This window comes from Opisthocomus hoazin, chromosome 5, assembly GCF_030867145.1.
Source record: "Opisthocomus hoazin isolate bOpiHoa1 chromosome 5, bOpiHoa1.hap1, whole genome shotgun sequence".
In the NCBI taxonomy this organism is placed as follows: domain Eukaryota; kingdom Metazoa; phylum Chordata; class Aves; order Opisthocomiformes; family Opisthocomidae; genus Opisthocomus; species Opisthocomus hoazin.
This window is the reverse complement of record NC_134418.1, coordinates 58,469,988-58,484,515: the sequence shown is the minus strand read 5'-3', so window position 1 is coordinate 58,484,515 and position 14,528 is coordinate 58,469,988. Positions and strand designations below refer to the sequence as shown.

Sequence of the window (14,528 nt, the reverse complement as noted above, 5' to 3'; positions counted from 1 at the left end):
AGTATTCACGCTTAGATTTTTTTCTAAACAAAAATGTTCCCCCCGCTCCCCCGCCTTTTAGTCATCCTCCTCCTCTTCATCGTCCTCAGCAACGTCTTCCTCCTCTTCCTCGGCGGCAGCTGAGGCTTCTTCCCTGGCAGCCTGGAAGGCCAGCTCCTCTGCCAGAGTGGGGTCTCTCGTCTCGGTGATTTCGGGCCCGCTGGGGTACTCCGCTTGCGCTGGCGGCGGCAGGGCGGGAGTGTGGTTCTCTGGGCTGTATTTGTGACCCCAGCCAAAGTAAATGTTATCAAATTTCCTAAGAAAGAAAAGTGAAAGATCACACATTCTCCCCCTGACAAAACATCGGTGGATTCCTTACTCCGCTGTGCAAAAATTCCCTGTGGTGCAGATATCCTGCAACAGAAGTATTTAAAAGATGGCACCGTTTATTAGTATATCTTCCACTGAAAGGTCTCCAAATGCTAAAATGGTGAAGGCTGTGCTCTGTCACTGCACTACATTGCAATATGACTCCAACTTCACTCCGGTAACTTAGCGCCGCTTCTGACACCAGCTCCAGTGCCCATTTAAAAGCACGCAGCGGTAATGACTGTACCATGTGCAGTGGACACGAATGAACACTCGAACCACAGGATGTAGCTATTTTTGAAAAAAAGTACCACAGACTCAAGAATACAGGTTTTAAATCAAGGGCCGTGCCCAAATACTAACTGGACATTTACAGCCATCAACTTTATACTAGCCTTTCCAATGATTATTCATTTCCAGTCTTAAACACATATTTACTGTTGCTGTGCACGTTTAGGTGGCCCTCTCCATCAGTTTCCAGAAAAGTTAGAATTAGTGAATTAATAATAAAACAACCTTGACTTCATTAGAAAGGTATCTGTGTTTAGCATATACAGTCTGTGTTGTAACCACATCATCTAGAGACTCACTTGCCAGATGCAAAGGCGTACGCTCCGGGCCATCGGTTAGACTGGAGGACTGCGACAGCGTACTGCGGGATCAGGTTTGTAGAAGGCTGAGCTGTCCAAGCAGGGATGTTTTGAATTCCTGGAGGCAGCCAAACACACACAATCTATGAATAAATTGACTTAAGAGCCTCTACAAAATATTTAAGACTGAGCTACAAGACTTTCACAGAATTCCAGCAATGGCTGTATTAAGTTGCATGTTAGAAGAGCCTGAATTCGGAAACAATAAATGCAGGCACTGTGTTCAGACAGGTGGTTTGGATGTATGGGTAGGTATCACAGGAATGCCAATAGAGCCACGTACAGAAAAGATCATGCTCCTGAAATTCAGTAGTACTCACCGCTGTTTCCTTTGTCAAGGACTGTTTATGACTTACAGATAAATTATATAGTGATGTTTCACCTTGATCAAAGAATGGAGAGTAGGAAAATACTATTGATGTAATCTAACATTCAGGTTCCCGTATTCCCATGATTTGCTGCAGTAATATGCTACAGGATCTAAATTCTTACTTGTACATCTGTGTGTGTGTGTAAGTATATATATTTATTTATCTATGTGTGCACATGCACCTTTTTTTTTGTCCAAAACGATGATTGAAAAAGAACAACATATTTCATGTAGTGAGTTGTCCTGAACTTGCAGTAGCCTGACAAGTCTGCAGTAATTTTCCTCTTTATTCTCAACAAGATTGTTAACTAGTAAACCCAATTATTTCAGTTTTAATGTCAATACTCTTAACCATTTTGTTTTTGATCAGTTTCATGAAAGAATGTGCTGACCCTACAGGGGCAAATGATATTGCTCCATGAAGTGTCAGAGTCCTACAACTTCAAATGTTACTACCTACATGCCAACATTCCTAGTGGCTCTCTATCAAAAACTTCATATTCCATGAAGAATACCTTCATCTTCAGAGACTGGAGTGAGAAGAGGAGGTCCTGTTTCTTGCTGTAGTTCATCTGGCTTCTCTGCTTTTTCCTCCTCTTCTTCTTCTTCTTCTTCTTCTTCTTCTTCTTCCTCTGATTTTTGAAAAGGATTAAGCCAAACACAGCGACCCTATAATTGATATGGAAAAATAACAAATACATGTAACAAACACTGACAGAGTGCAAGCCAATGAAAACAACTGGCTCAGGCACACGCACACACAGTTAGGGGATGGGTGGGGGAAAGAGAAAAGAAAAATATTTATTCTGTAACTGGTATATTGTTGTCAGCATATTGTATCCTCTTGGCAGAGTGTTCCCTATATCCGTCATTCCTCCCTCATCCCTGCTTACTATTTCACAATAACCTTACACCTCTGTCATCAGCTTTTTGTTATTTCATAGTGTTCAGTTCCTTGACAGTTCAGTTTGTAACCTTGCTAGATTACCATTGTAAGAGGCTACCACTTATGGACTCTGCCCCTTCCTTTTAAAGTCTGCCTTGTTATTTAGCTACCAGTTAGAGGAACATAACAAAATGTTCTTAAGATTCTAGTGCATACAGATTTTACTTTTACAACTGTTGTTTTGCTGGTAATAATTTTAAACCTTATTTCCTACCATTTGCTGTTATTTTACATGAGCATTCTTGAATTGGTAGACTGGCCAGCAAGTCATCCAGCAATGACCATCAAATTAGTAATACCTCTTTCCACCACTAGCCTGATGCCACAAATATTTTATGCCACAATTTTACTTACAATATTTTGGTTTTGAGCTTTTTCGTTTTCATGTTTCACGGAAGAAAGTAAGCAACAAAAAATAAAGCAGAAGAAAGCATCAAATAAGTTCTCTTTAGCATACAATCATAAGCTATCTGCATTTTAGCATCCTACCAAAGAAAAGAGAATTTAAAACATTTCTTGTCAGCTAAGGACTTAAAAAAATAAAACCTAATACAGAAGATCACCAGAAATTATTGTTATCTATCATGGCCTAACTCCATACTGTTATCTACAGATAGGTTTTCACCTCAAGAACACACCACTGAAAAAAGTACTAAATCTAGAAGGTTCCTAAATATATATATATATATATATATATATATATAAATATGTGCAGCAAATTTATGTATTATATACTATATCAAACATATTTTCTGTAGAAAAATATTCAGTCCAAAACTGTTCCTGGAGAATAGTTCAAATGTGCGGGTGGGGAGTGTCACTTACATTCTGAAACCCTACAAGTACTACAGTGTGAATGGTATCCGAGGAGCTTGTGAGCTATGCCAGAACATACCTGCCTTAGAATACTCTGTCCATGGTGTACCCACGCGGAGAGAGAATCCACCATTTCAGCCACAGAAAGAGGCTGAAAATCGGGGTTTTCTTCATATGTATCTCTTCCTCCTTCTGCCTCCTCCTCTTCGTCTCCTTCTTCCTCTGCAAACTGGTAAAATCCAATGGGAGAGATGTGGGTTCCCGCTGAGATGCGAGCTATCTGCGCACGCAGGTAATTGGCCTCATTTCCAGGGAACGGAGGAAAGCTCACAACAGGAGCATCCAGCCTACCAGTGAAGAACTTCTTGATTTTCCTGGCACAGACAATCTGGGCTGGTGTCACTGGAGGCAACTTCACCCAGGGTTTGCCTGGCTCATTACAGACAAAGTAGACATATTTATTAGCCCCAGTCCCATTTTCTTCTTTTGGGATGACAGGTGGGGGCTTATAGGTGGACTTTGGTGGTTCATCTTCTTCTTTCTCCTCATCTTTGTCTTCGACCTCACCCATCCCTTTCCCTCCTTCCTCAGTACCTTCTTCCTCTTCTACTTCCGCGTCCTCTTCCCCCTCACGGTACTGTACTTCAGCTATAATATAGTTCATCTCTAGGCCCAAAATTTTGCCCCAGAAGCGACAGGTCTGGATTGGCTGAACACTAATAAGTTTTTTAAGGGCAAGGAATATGTGAAAGGATTCATCTTTGCTCAAGCCAATTCCAGCCTGTTCAAAATAAAAGGCTGTTTCCATCACATTAGGTAGAGGGGTCTCTCCCTGTGAAAGAAGACCTGGAGTTAGAGCTGAAGAACAGTATATTAATCTGTTTGAAAAATTAAACATGTTATCCACTGAATGTTATACTTCACTTTCCTGTAGTCCACTTGTTCTCTCAAAGTGTTTTGCACACATTGATTCACTACATCTTCCACTACCATTTACAGAAATTAAAAATGCCATTTTAAGGGTACAAAAGACAACACAGATGAACTGCAGCATTTAGAATACAGGATTTAAAAATTCAAACTCACTTTAATTGCTGAAAAATAAGGAAAGTCAGAATTCTTGCACAGGATCTCCAAAGGACTTCAGTGCTAGGGCATGTCAGCTATGTAAGAGACCTTGATGGTTGCAAACCATGTAAATGTGCTTCCTTGTATTTGTGGTAGATGCATTTGGGGAAAATATAATACATATCTTATGTGCTTAGACACCAGACCAGCAGTATTTGTCTGGAATTCATGTTTTTCTTTTGAACACCTTGGCATAAAGCTCCCTGAATTTCTTAAAATACTGGCCCCTGCTCTTACTAAAGTCCATAATAAGACTGCAGGTGGCTTCAGTGGAAGCAGAACTAGGCCAATACTGAAGATTTCATTAAATATTTCCATTCTCTATCATCCTTCTCTCATTTCACGGGGGTAGGTGATTATACCACACAGACAAAGATACTCGAAGTACACAGCAGGGTAGGGAATACGGAAGAAGTAGTGCTAATTTCATATGGAATCTCTTTGGCCCTTCCAGGTTTCTTCTATCAAAGCAAGATAGACAGGAGTACGAAAAATGCAAAATTCCTTTCTGAAATACCCTACTTTTTTCCATTTTTACCACGGTATACTGTTACTGTAAAATAAGTAATAGGATATGGAAAAGATGAAAGACTATGTCTTCTGTTGTTATTATTTGTATTCTGCAATGGCAGTTCACTTGAATATATACTGGTAACTTCATATGAAAATCAGCATCTTGTTCATTAGTTTCCCTTGGTTATTATAAGAATTCTATTTTTGTTGGATACAAATGCTTCTGCGTATAAGCAACAGAATACTGAAAAAAATCCCCTGTTTTAGTAAGTGGCTTTTCAATTCTAGTAGTTCTTCATTATATTTTTTTTCAGTTGGAGAAGGACAGTCTGGAACCACAGCTGGAGCTGGAAGGATCACAAAATTTGCCATGATCTTGTTCATTAGTTTCCCTTGGTTATTATGAGAATTCTATTTTTGTTGGATACAAATGCTTCTGCGTATAAGCAACAGAATACTGAAAAAAATCCCCTGTTTTAGTAAGTGGCTTTTCAATTCTAGTAGTTCTTCATTATATTTTTTTTCAGTTGGAGAAGGACAGTCTGGAACCACAGCTGGAGCTGGAAGGATCACAAAATTTGCCATTGTCTAATTTACAGTAGCAGCTGTGCACAATATTCTGGAACTGGTGTCCAGAATTGTGGTCACTTTAGGTAAAGAAATGTCACTTTTAGCTAAAGAAAAAAAATTTGGATGCAATATTCCATGTTGAACTGGCATGTGGGAGATACTGTAACCTTTACTTTCTGTTCATCATCTCTAGAACATCTATGATTTTAAAGGCTCAGGATATCAGATTTACTACAGGAAAAAATCCCAACTAAGTAACCAGATGGGTTTTCTTCTTCACAGCTAGACATGGGACCAAGTCGACTATGAAGAGCATACCTGGTACTGTGGCCGCAATTATTTTTAACGTCATGAGAGGCAATACTACACAAATCACAATTCCTCCCTTCCTCCTTTCCCTTCCTGCCATCCTCCCATCCATTCCCTGGTATATACAACATCTGTTTTTCTCTGGTAGTAACTCACTGTCTCTTCTTCCAGTTCTTCATCTCCTCCATCTGCCTTGAGGAACAAAGATTTACGCTTTTCTGCAGCTTCAAATGTTGGAAGAATCTCATGTTGATCTCGAAGAGTGTCCATTTTTTTCTGAAACTGAGCCCACTTGACATCCTTGCTGATATTCTCAATTATGTCTACTGCATTTGTGGGCTGCTCATCCAGGATCTTTGTTAGCATATTAGCAAGATGATCATATCTGTCATATAAATGTAAATATTATTGGCCTACTATACAAAAGTCTTAGAATATTACGTTTTTAATATCAAAAGTAGAAACTAATCACCTGTAGCTTTAGAGGAACCTCAGAGCTAGTTAGAAGAAAGGGGATCATGCAGCATTACGGGAAATTAGACTTGAAACTTGTGGATAGTTAGGGCTTGGCGGTCGGAAGATGTCGCGCTGTACGGAAAGCTAGGCCCCCCCCTCCTGTCCTGATAGCCAATAGCGTTTAGCCCATGACGTAAGCAGACGGAAGTGACGCTGTAAACCTAAGCTATATAATACTGTGCTACTTATCAATAAACGCCATTTGCTGTCCACCACATTGGTGTCTGCGAGCTGATGGCCCGAGCGGCCGGGGGGTAGGTCGCCGTGCCGTTCCTGAACCAGGTCGCCACGCCTATGAAGGCAACAAGTGGTGCCGAAACCCGGGAAAGACTCGCCTCGAATCGGGTGAACGGCGGCCGGAGCGGCAGGACCAGCCCGGCCGGGAGGATGCTCCCGGACCAACAAGGAGGATGGAAGCCCTTGTGAAGGTCGTATCGCAATTACATAAGCAGTGGGGTATTGATTGTAAGCCCAAAGATTTTACGCTTGCAGTTGCGAGGCTTTTGCAAATTGGGGTCATTGACCAGCCAGTGGATATTCTCCACCCTGAAGTGTGGGATAAGTGTACTAAAGCGTTAGCCGAGGAGACGATGTCCTCGGGTTGTGGGAAAAACCTTAAGTCGTGGGGGAAAGTCGTACAGGCCCTGCAGAAAGCTATACAAGAACAGGAGACCTGGAAGGCGGCAAAGAACTGTTTATTAGCTACCCCAAAATTGGGAATCGGGGCAGCCACACAGACTTTGCATCCTCCAGACGAGAACGGTTCTGCTGAGCCTAAAAATCAGCAAGAGGGCGACACGTCCCCTCAACTCCCGAACCTCGACCCGCTTACAGAGGGAGAGAAACAAGCCAAATCCTTCTGGGGCGGGTTAGCCGAGGAGGCTAGGGGCGCCGCGAAAGAAACAGAGTCTGAGGAAGTCTGGCCCACACCACCGCCCTATGCGCCCCAAGATGGCGCCGAGCACAAAGGAGAAGGGCGGGGCGAAAATTCCTTTCGCGATAACAGGGAGGAAGCGCTAAAGTTGTCAAGCGCACACAAACGGGAGGCGGAGGAGAACAGGGGGGAGAGGGGCGGTGGGAGCGCCCAAGAAGGGGAAAGGGGGGCGAGCGGGGGGCAGAGAGCCAATCAGAGCGTGCATTTCAAAAGATGCGCCTATGGGGTGGACACCCCGCCGAGCAGAGGGCGGGGCGGGTCCGGGGGGGAGGAGCAAAAGACAAAGCATTATATGTACTTCACTTTTTAAATCGTTCTGATCATCAATTATTTACAACAGCAGCTGACCACCAATTCGGGATGGTCCCTCCGTTTGTGGCTCGACCAAAAGTATGGTATAAAGAATTTGGGGAATCGCAATGGACAGGTCCTGTGGAACTAATAACGTGGGGAAGGGGGTATGTGTGTGTTCTTCTTTCAACAGGCCCTCTATGGCTACCAGCAAAATAGATGAAACCATATCATGAGGTGAAAGAACGCCACACAGAATCCGATGCCAGATATGACCACACTCACTCTCAAGGAGCAACCTCTGACGTGGAAGCGGAAGAGATCCACTGCGGATGATCCTATTACCTGGGGAAAACTGAACAAATTACAGCAAACACAAGTACTATGATGGCTGCAGTGGGTGCACCACCCACTCCGATTAATACCTTTCTTGCATATTTGGCAATTGTCTCCCACAACAGCTCTTTGTATAACGAAGCAATCTTGGAGGGCACGGTGCACGTGATTTTAGAACTGAGTTTGCGCAGAAGCAAAGGTCAACTAGCAAACACCCTGAGCAAAAGTATAAACCTTCATCTGAGGGCTCCTGACAACTGTCAGTAGACATGTACAAAGGATATTAATATATATTAAAAAAAAGGGGGGGGGGGGAAACGATAAGCACTTCTCAGAAATGTACTGATTATGTATGTTAACATGGCATAAATATCTAGTAGTAGTGTCTTTTCGGTACGCACATTTGGGTGGAACTATCCCCTGTGCGTCCAGTACTGCAGTAAAGAATGCCTGCTTTCTAGAACTCCAAAGTTAAGTTTTAGAGAGTGAATTATTTTCCGCTTTCCGGTAAGCACCCCAGATGGGACCTTGCTCCTGAACCTCAACGATCCGAGGGACCGCAGGACCTCTGGCCGGCACCGAGGTATTCTTGGGGAGAACCTCTGATCCCTAGACTGAGAAGTTCTGAGCAAGGACCATCAATAAGGTAAAGGCATTCTTCCAGTGCTCTTTCTTGTTCCCTGCCCGTTAGTTGTAGTGAAAGCTTCACAGCATTGGGCTGTATCCCTGGGGAGAAGGGAAAGTGCCCTTCCTAAAACGGAATTGAAAAGAAAGTACTCTTCCTGAAACCGAGCCTCAGGAATTTGTCTGTTAAATGTTGAATATTATTGCAAGTCTTGTCTATTTGCAATATTTGGATTTATGTTGAAAACTTGGCGTGCTTGTGCGTGTGCAGTCGCGACTATGCTTGTGTGGTTTTATGTGTTTGTTGTCACAGTCTTTGTATTTGTGTGATCTGATGGATTTATTTGGTTTCTGTGATCAAACGGATTTGTCTGGACTAAGTAACTGCTTTTGAGTCTTCCGGTTTGGTGAGTTCTGCAGGTATTGATTATTTCTGGTTTTTGACTTTGGACTGTTGCATTTGGACTCTGATTTATCGGGACTTCAGAAGCATTTGATGCAACAGGGAATAGATGTGGTGATGTTTGCAGATTTATGCTTTCATGTACATTGGTTTTAGCCTAAATAGTTAATGAGTCATGCTTCTAGATGCATTGATCTTTACCTAGGTGATTAATATAGATAGCCAATACTAAATGTTATGGACGTTTGTATGTGTGATGAGTATAGCTATAAACCAAGTGCAAATTTACTGAGCTCGTATCATTGATCCACCATTATTTCGACCCCTAACATGGGGCAATGCATCCCCTCCGATTGGCAAGAATGATATGTTGTGGTCAGGCAGTGCTTGGATCCCACCATCCAACACAGAAAGAAAATTGAATGCAAGTAAGTCAATCTATACCCATATGTGAGGTAACAGATTTGCTGTCAATATGTATCATTCTCAGGCTAATTTGATCTTTCTTCACGCCCAGCAGGTTATGGTGTGCACTTCACATCTATATGTCTTTTATTAGCATTTGGGTTCTTATGTCTGTTTTTAGTATTGTAGTTTATGTGGGCCTCTGAGAAAGTCGTAGAAAGCAGAAGGCCGAATTATGTCAGCTCTTATCATCAACAGTGTCTGGCTAAACAAAAAAGGGGCAGATGTGGGAAACCGTGTCACCTGAGACAGAACAGCACTCTCTCATGACCCTGAAGGATCAGCGCATCTTTTTCCTCCCTTTGCCGTTCTCAGGAGATAAGCTGTTTTCACACATCCAGCTGCAAAAGATCCTGGAGAACAGCAACCGTGAACTGGCATCCACAAAGCCACCAATCCAGAGCTGATTGCTCTAGTAACTATTGTACTAGTATAGAAGGTATTCACTTGAGCAATAAAATGATTCTGATCGAGCACAAGACTGGAGTCCGTGTCGTCAATCTCCTCATTGAGCAGCCTCTGGCTGCTACCCACCCGGGGCTCGTGGTAGCGCAGACACACGGGGTGCAAGTTTCAGTGTGAGGGAGAGGCACTGGAACGCCCATGGGGACCTGACAACCTCCTGCTGCTGCAGCTTGGGGAGCTCCCTACATGCAGATCCCAGCCAGGCCGGGGGCCGCTGCAGAAGCAAATCTCTCTGCGACCCTCTTGCCACCTGCGTGTGGGAGAAGAGGGCGTGACGACAGGGATCGTGAGAAATGCTAGCGCAGTAACTCTCTTTTGGTGATGTGAATTCCAGCTGGTGCCTACTGCGGGACCTCACTGCCCGTGTGGATGCTGAGGCCAAAGGAGGTGCCACAGGTCAGTGACTGTTGTGGGACGGCAAAGCCCCGCAGAGGACCACTGCTGACGGTGGTTGGGTGAATCGCCGAGTCATCCGTCTCCAAGCTGTGACCCAAAGAAGCAGCAGCAGCAGGAGCTTCTGCTGTGCTTTACTAGAGCCACTGGCCCTGTGTCGCGTTAATTTGGCAGAAAATAAACCCCCTTGCTCTCTAATGCTCTTCACCGGAGTGAGAGGCTAGGTGCGGCTAGGTTTAAATTCTGAGTGATATCCAATTTGCCACTACCAGCCCAGTCGCGTTTAATATGTATATTAAACTACCACGATTCTGGATACACTAATAGCAGTCTGCACCTTCAGTCCAGTCGTGCTCATGAACTAGCACGGCTGCATTTGGTCGCGTTCAGTGAGAAACTGTGACAACTGGCTACTTAAACAGTGCAGTTTTATTTGTGCAACAGATATATAGGTTTTTTGAATTGCCGGTGATAGTGACTGTCTGCAAGAAAGCACGTGCAAATGTAAAACGCGTGAAAAGATCATAAATAATACAGCCTGGCTATAAACATTAGGGAGAGAAAAGCGCTTAGTTTAAGTCTCACCCAAGGCGTCCCAAGGGGGGGAGAAGCAAGGCTCAGCCCGTCCGCCAATCCTGGTTGTCGGAGGCAGTCTGAGGTGGAGTTTCCCTTGACTTGCTCACGGTGTTATCTTCTTTTCCTCCGAAGATCTTCTTCTCCGAAAATCCCCCATTTCCCTGGCTATTTTTATAGCCTTTCTACCTTTAAGGTGGAGTTTGAGTGACTGTAGTCATACATACCTTTTATCATGATTGGTGTAAAATTCTCTCGCTTCACGTTTAAAGGTATAGTTTACGAAACATCGAGAGCGCAGACTCGAAGAGGGGTGGTCGCACCTCGGAGGCGGGTAGCCTTCAGGATGGAGGTGTGTTTTGGTATTAAAATGATATTAAAACGAGCAAAGTTCACGAGAGGATAGCATTTTGGCAAGGTTTCGAAAACCTGTTGGCTCAGAGGGCCAGATGAGCTGCTTATCAGTTCTAGAGAACCATTTCTTCCCGCTTTATCATCACGGAGCAGGGCCACGGAGTCTCCACTCCGTTCCGTCCTCTATGGTACATTGCAGGGAGTTGCTGTATGAGTGGATTCCTTGCATGCCTGCTGCAGCTGTGTCCCATCCTCAGAGCTCCTTTTGATTTCATGCTTTTCCTCAATGGGTGAACACTGCTACGTTTTTCATATAAACCTTAATTTTTAGATGTAAAACCTTAATTTTACTAATAATTCCACACCCTGGAAAGGCCAAAGGGCAGCTCTGGGACTCCAGCGGAGAGCCTTTCCCTTTCAGGTGCTGCTGGAGCAGTCTGCGGGCGAGCTGGAGTCTGTGTGGTAAGAGCCCTCTCCTGGCCTGCAGCTCATCTGGTGGGGTGGTGGGAGGCAGCCTGCTGCTGTTTGCGCTCCCATGCATAGCGCCCAGGGCTCATGACTTTCCCTCTGGCTTCGCCTTTTGCTAAAGCTGGCTGTGAAGGGAAGCACTCCCAAAGCAGGGAAAGAAAAGCAGGCTGGAGCACCTGTGTCTCGGGTCATCTCCGAGCTTGGAGGCTCTGGGAAGGGGCTGAGCAGCTCCCTGACAAGATCTGCTTTCCCGGCGCCTGCAGGAACTTGCTTGCTCTGCTGGACGAGCAAGCCCAGGTGGTGAAAGAGCTGAGGAAGGAGGTGGCACACCTGGCCGCGGAGATGAGCCACGTGAAGAAACTGATCCTGCGCTTTGGGAAAGAGGGCTGGGATGGGCAGGACCCCGCACAGGGTGCCAAGTTTAACTGGGCCACGCCTGGCAGCGGATGACTGCCCCAGTCCTTCTCGCGGTGCGCTGGGGACTCCGATAGTTCCGGCCTGGTCCCAGAGAGCGGTGAGACAGGAGTGCCCTCCCACGAGCAAGGTGGGCCCAGACCCACGGCCGCACTGTGGCTGTGGACACAAGCGCTCTTGCCGAGCCCTCGCTCTTCTCATCAGAAGGCTTTGAGCCTGGCAGCTGTTTGGACCAGGCTTGTCTTGCGCTTGCTGACACGGGCTCCTTGCCAGCACTCCGTGGTCACACTGAACAGCCTGCTGACACGGTGGTCTCCCGAGTTCACTCGTGACTTTCCCAGGAACTTCAGCACATGAGAATGGCAATGTCTGCGATGCCTTTGGAAGAGAGCGTCCGGATGTCTGCCTGGGTTCTGAAAAGTGCAGGTATGGATGCGGGCAGGCAGGTCTCGTTGTGCTCCTGCTTAGCACTGCCCAAAGGAGGCCGTGCTGCAGACCCTGCTCTGCGAGGGAGGGGGAGGTGAGACGAAATGCCAGTGCCCAACAGACCGCCTGTGGCAGAGCGGCTCTCCTGGGCTCACCCCAGTCCTGCCCTTGGGCCCCCCACAGGTGCCCCTGGCATGGCCCTGCCAGCACTGCTGTGCTCTCCCTCTCCACTGAGCTTTGCTTTGCTCTCCACACAGTGGGGCCTCAGCTTGGGCCCCCTGCCCTTGCCACGGGGGGTTGCAGTCTCCCAAGCGCCTGCAGACCTTCTCTCTGTGCGGCTGCGAGAGCGATGCTGCCAGTGGGCATGGGGATCCCCTCCTTTGGCCGGGGCACCTCTGAAGGAGTGGGGCCGGGCGCGGGACTGGCTGGCAGCCTTTGAAATGCCCTCCAAGCCTGGGGCCTCTGACAGTCAGCTGCTCTCTTCTCCCTTCAGGGGACACCATCGACCTGCAGCCATCGCCCAGGAGTTATGCAGGGCTCTGCAGCGTGTTCTGGTTCCTCCGTGATCTGAACCGTCTCGATACTTTTGTGCAGGTGTGGTAGCAGAAATCATCAGCGCTGCTTTTGTTCCTGCTGGTAAGGTGGAGGGCAAGCCCCAGGGTGTTTCCCCTCAGGACAAAGGTGTTGCTGATGCCCAGAAAGAAGAGAAAAGAAATTAAAAACTAGGAAAGCAAAGCGAGGCAAAGCAAAGTATAGCTAAAGGAAAGAAAAAGGAATGGAAAAAAGCAAAGAGAAGCAAAGGAAATAAGGCAAGAAAAGGAAAACAACACAAGAGGAAAAGAAATGAATAATAAGAAAAGCAAAGCGAAGCCAAGGAAAGCAATGCAAAGAATAAAATGCCAAACAAAGAAAGCAAAGAAGAGAAAAGGAAGGAAAAACAGGGAAAGCAATGCGAGGTAAAGCAGCCCTTCGTCACGTGTACTTGCTCATACTCTTGCCCATTCTTGGGAAACACAGGGTTTCCATGCGGCAGGCGTTTCTACATGCTTCTCAGGTTCTACACGACACCAGGGAACTAAGTCCTGTTAGGGAAATTCCCTTCCCCAACTCTGGTCTCGGTCAGGCTTTACAGCAGGAAAGTCTACCACCTTGCTTAATGCCTATTAGCTCACATTGTACCCTGCAAAGTAACGAGCTAGGGGAACTGCCCTGGAGACTTTGCTGTTGAGAGGCAGCAAGGTGGAAGCAGGCAGTTCTGAACACACCCAGGCAGGAGGAGGGCTGCTGCACTCGGGCAGCTGTTCCCACCCAGTCACTTTGCAGACAAGGGCAGCTCCACGTCAAAACTGCCCTTCTCACGGGCTGGAGGAGAAAAAGGGGATGCATTTGCTCTCCATCATCACGCAATTCGCATCACTCAACATTGTATTCTTCCCACTGACTACAGCCTTTGGTGCCTTTTCATGAACTAACGGCCCTAAAAGCTGCTCTGACCAATCTACCATCTCACCGGCAGTTTTGAGCATGCATCCCAGGGCGATGGGCAGGAGAAACGGACAAACTCATGGGTTGAGATAAAGACACATTAATATGACAACAATGGAAACACTAATACCAATACTACTGCCAATAATAATGAATATGCAAAACAAACAATATACAATACCATTTTCTCACTGCCCAATGACTGATTCGCAGTCAGTTCCTGAGCAGCAACAGCAGAACCCGTGGGTTTCCCCGAGCTCACAAATTTCACCGATTTCGCCAAACTCACAAAATCCACATAGCTTGCCAAACTCTGGGAAAATGACCAACCTGCCGGAAAAGTTCGAACCCCCACAAGAGAGAGACAACAGAATTTGAAAAAAAACTGGATCCCTGCCCCCTGCAAAACCTGTCTTTACCACCTGAGCATGACACCTTTGGTACAGACTCTTTCCATTGGCCAGCTTGGTTTCGCTGTCTGGCTCTGCTCCCTCCCAGCTCTGGCACACCTGCTCATCAGCAGAACATGGGAGGCTGGAGAAAGTCCTTGATTTCTTAGGAACAACTAAAACCACCACTCTTATCAACACTCTTCTCATACGCAACCCAAAACACAGCAGCTGCGGTGAGGGACACAAGCTCTAGCCCAGCCGAAACCAGGATGTCATCTTTGGGTTCCTGTCCAAATGGCGCAGATCCATTTCCTATGCTCTTTGGTAGCAAAAACACGA

The 14,528-nt window shown here is 46.0% G+C and overlaps 1 protein-coding gene across 2 annotated transcripts; it reads right to left on the bottom strand.

The window, feature by feature from the left end:
* Nucleotides 1–12: 12 nt before the first annotated feature.
* On the bottom strand, nucleotides 13–11,776 carry LOC142361434 (radial spoke head protein 4 homolog A-like). Of its 2 annotated transcripts, none has more exons than XM_075421425.1 (5): nucleotides 10,878–11,776; nucleotides 3,210–3,962; nucleotides 1,884–2,037; nucleotides 939–1,056; nucleotides 13–295 (listed from the first exon to the last, which is right to left on the bottom strand). In XM_075421425.1, exons 2-5 carry the CDS (start codon nucleotides 3,936–3,938, stop codon nucleotides 58–60), a joined length of 1,239 nt encoding a protein of 412 aa, XP_075277540.1. In that variant the 5' UTR covers nucleotides 3,939–3,962; nucleotides 10,878–11,776; the 3' UTR covers nucleotides 13–57. The 2 variants fall into 2 exon arrangements, with proteins under 2 accessions (XP_075277540.1, XP_075277538.1); XM_075421423.1 differs by lacking the exon at nucleotides 10,878–11,776 and adding an exon at nucleotides 5,807–6,028.
* Between the last annotated feature and the right edge of the window lie 2,752 nt (nucleotides 11,777–14,528).

Bases quoted from the DNA above. Each gene is read 5' to 3' on its own strand.
- LOC142361434 (XM_075421423.1), bottom strand. From the start codon at position 6,016: ATGCTAACAAAGATCCTGGATGAGCAGCCCACAAATGCAGTAGACATA. The intron at 3,963-5,806 runs GTGAGTTACTAC...CTTCTTTCACAG, and splicing joins AAGAACTGGAAGAAGAGACA to GGAGAGACCCCTCTACCTAA. The intron at 1,057-1,883 runs GTATTCTTCATG...GGCTGCCTCCAG, and splicing joins TCCAGTCTCTGAAGATGAAG to GAATTCAAAACATCCCTGCT.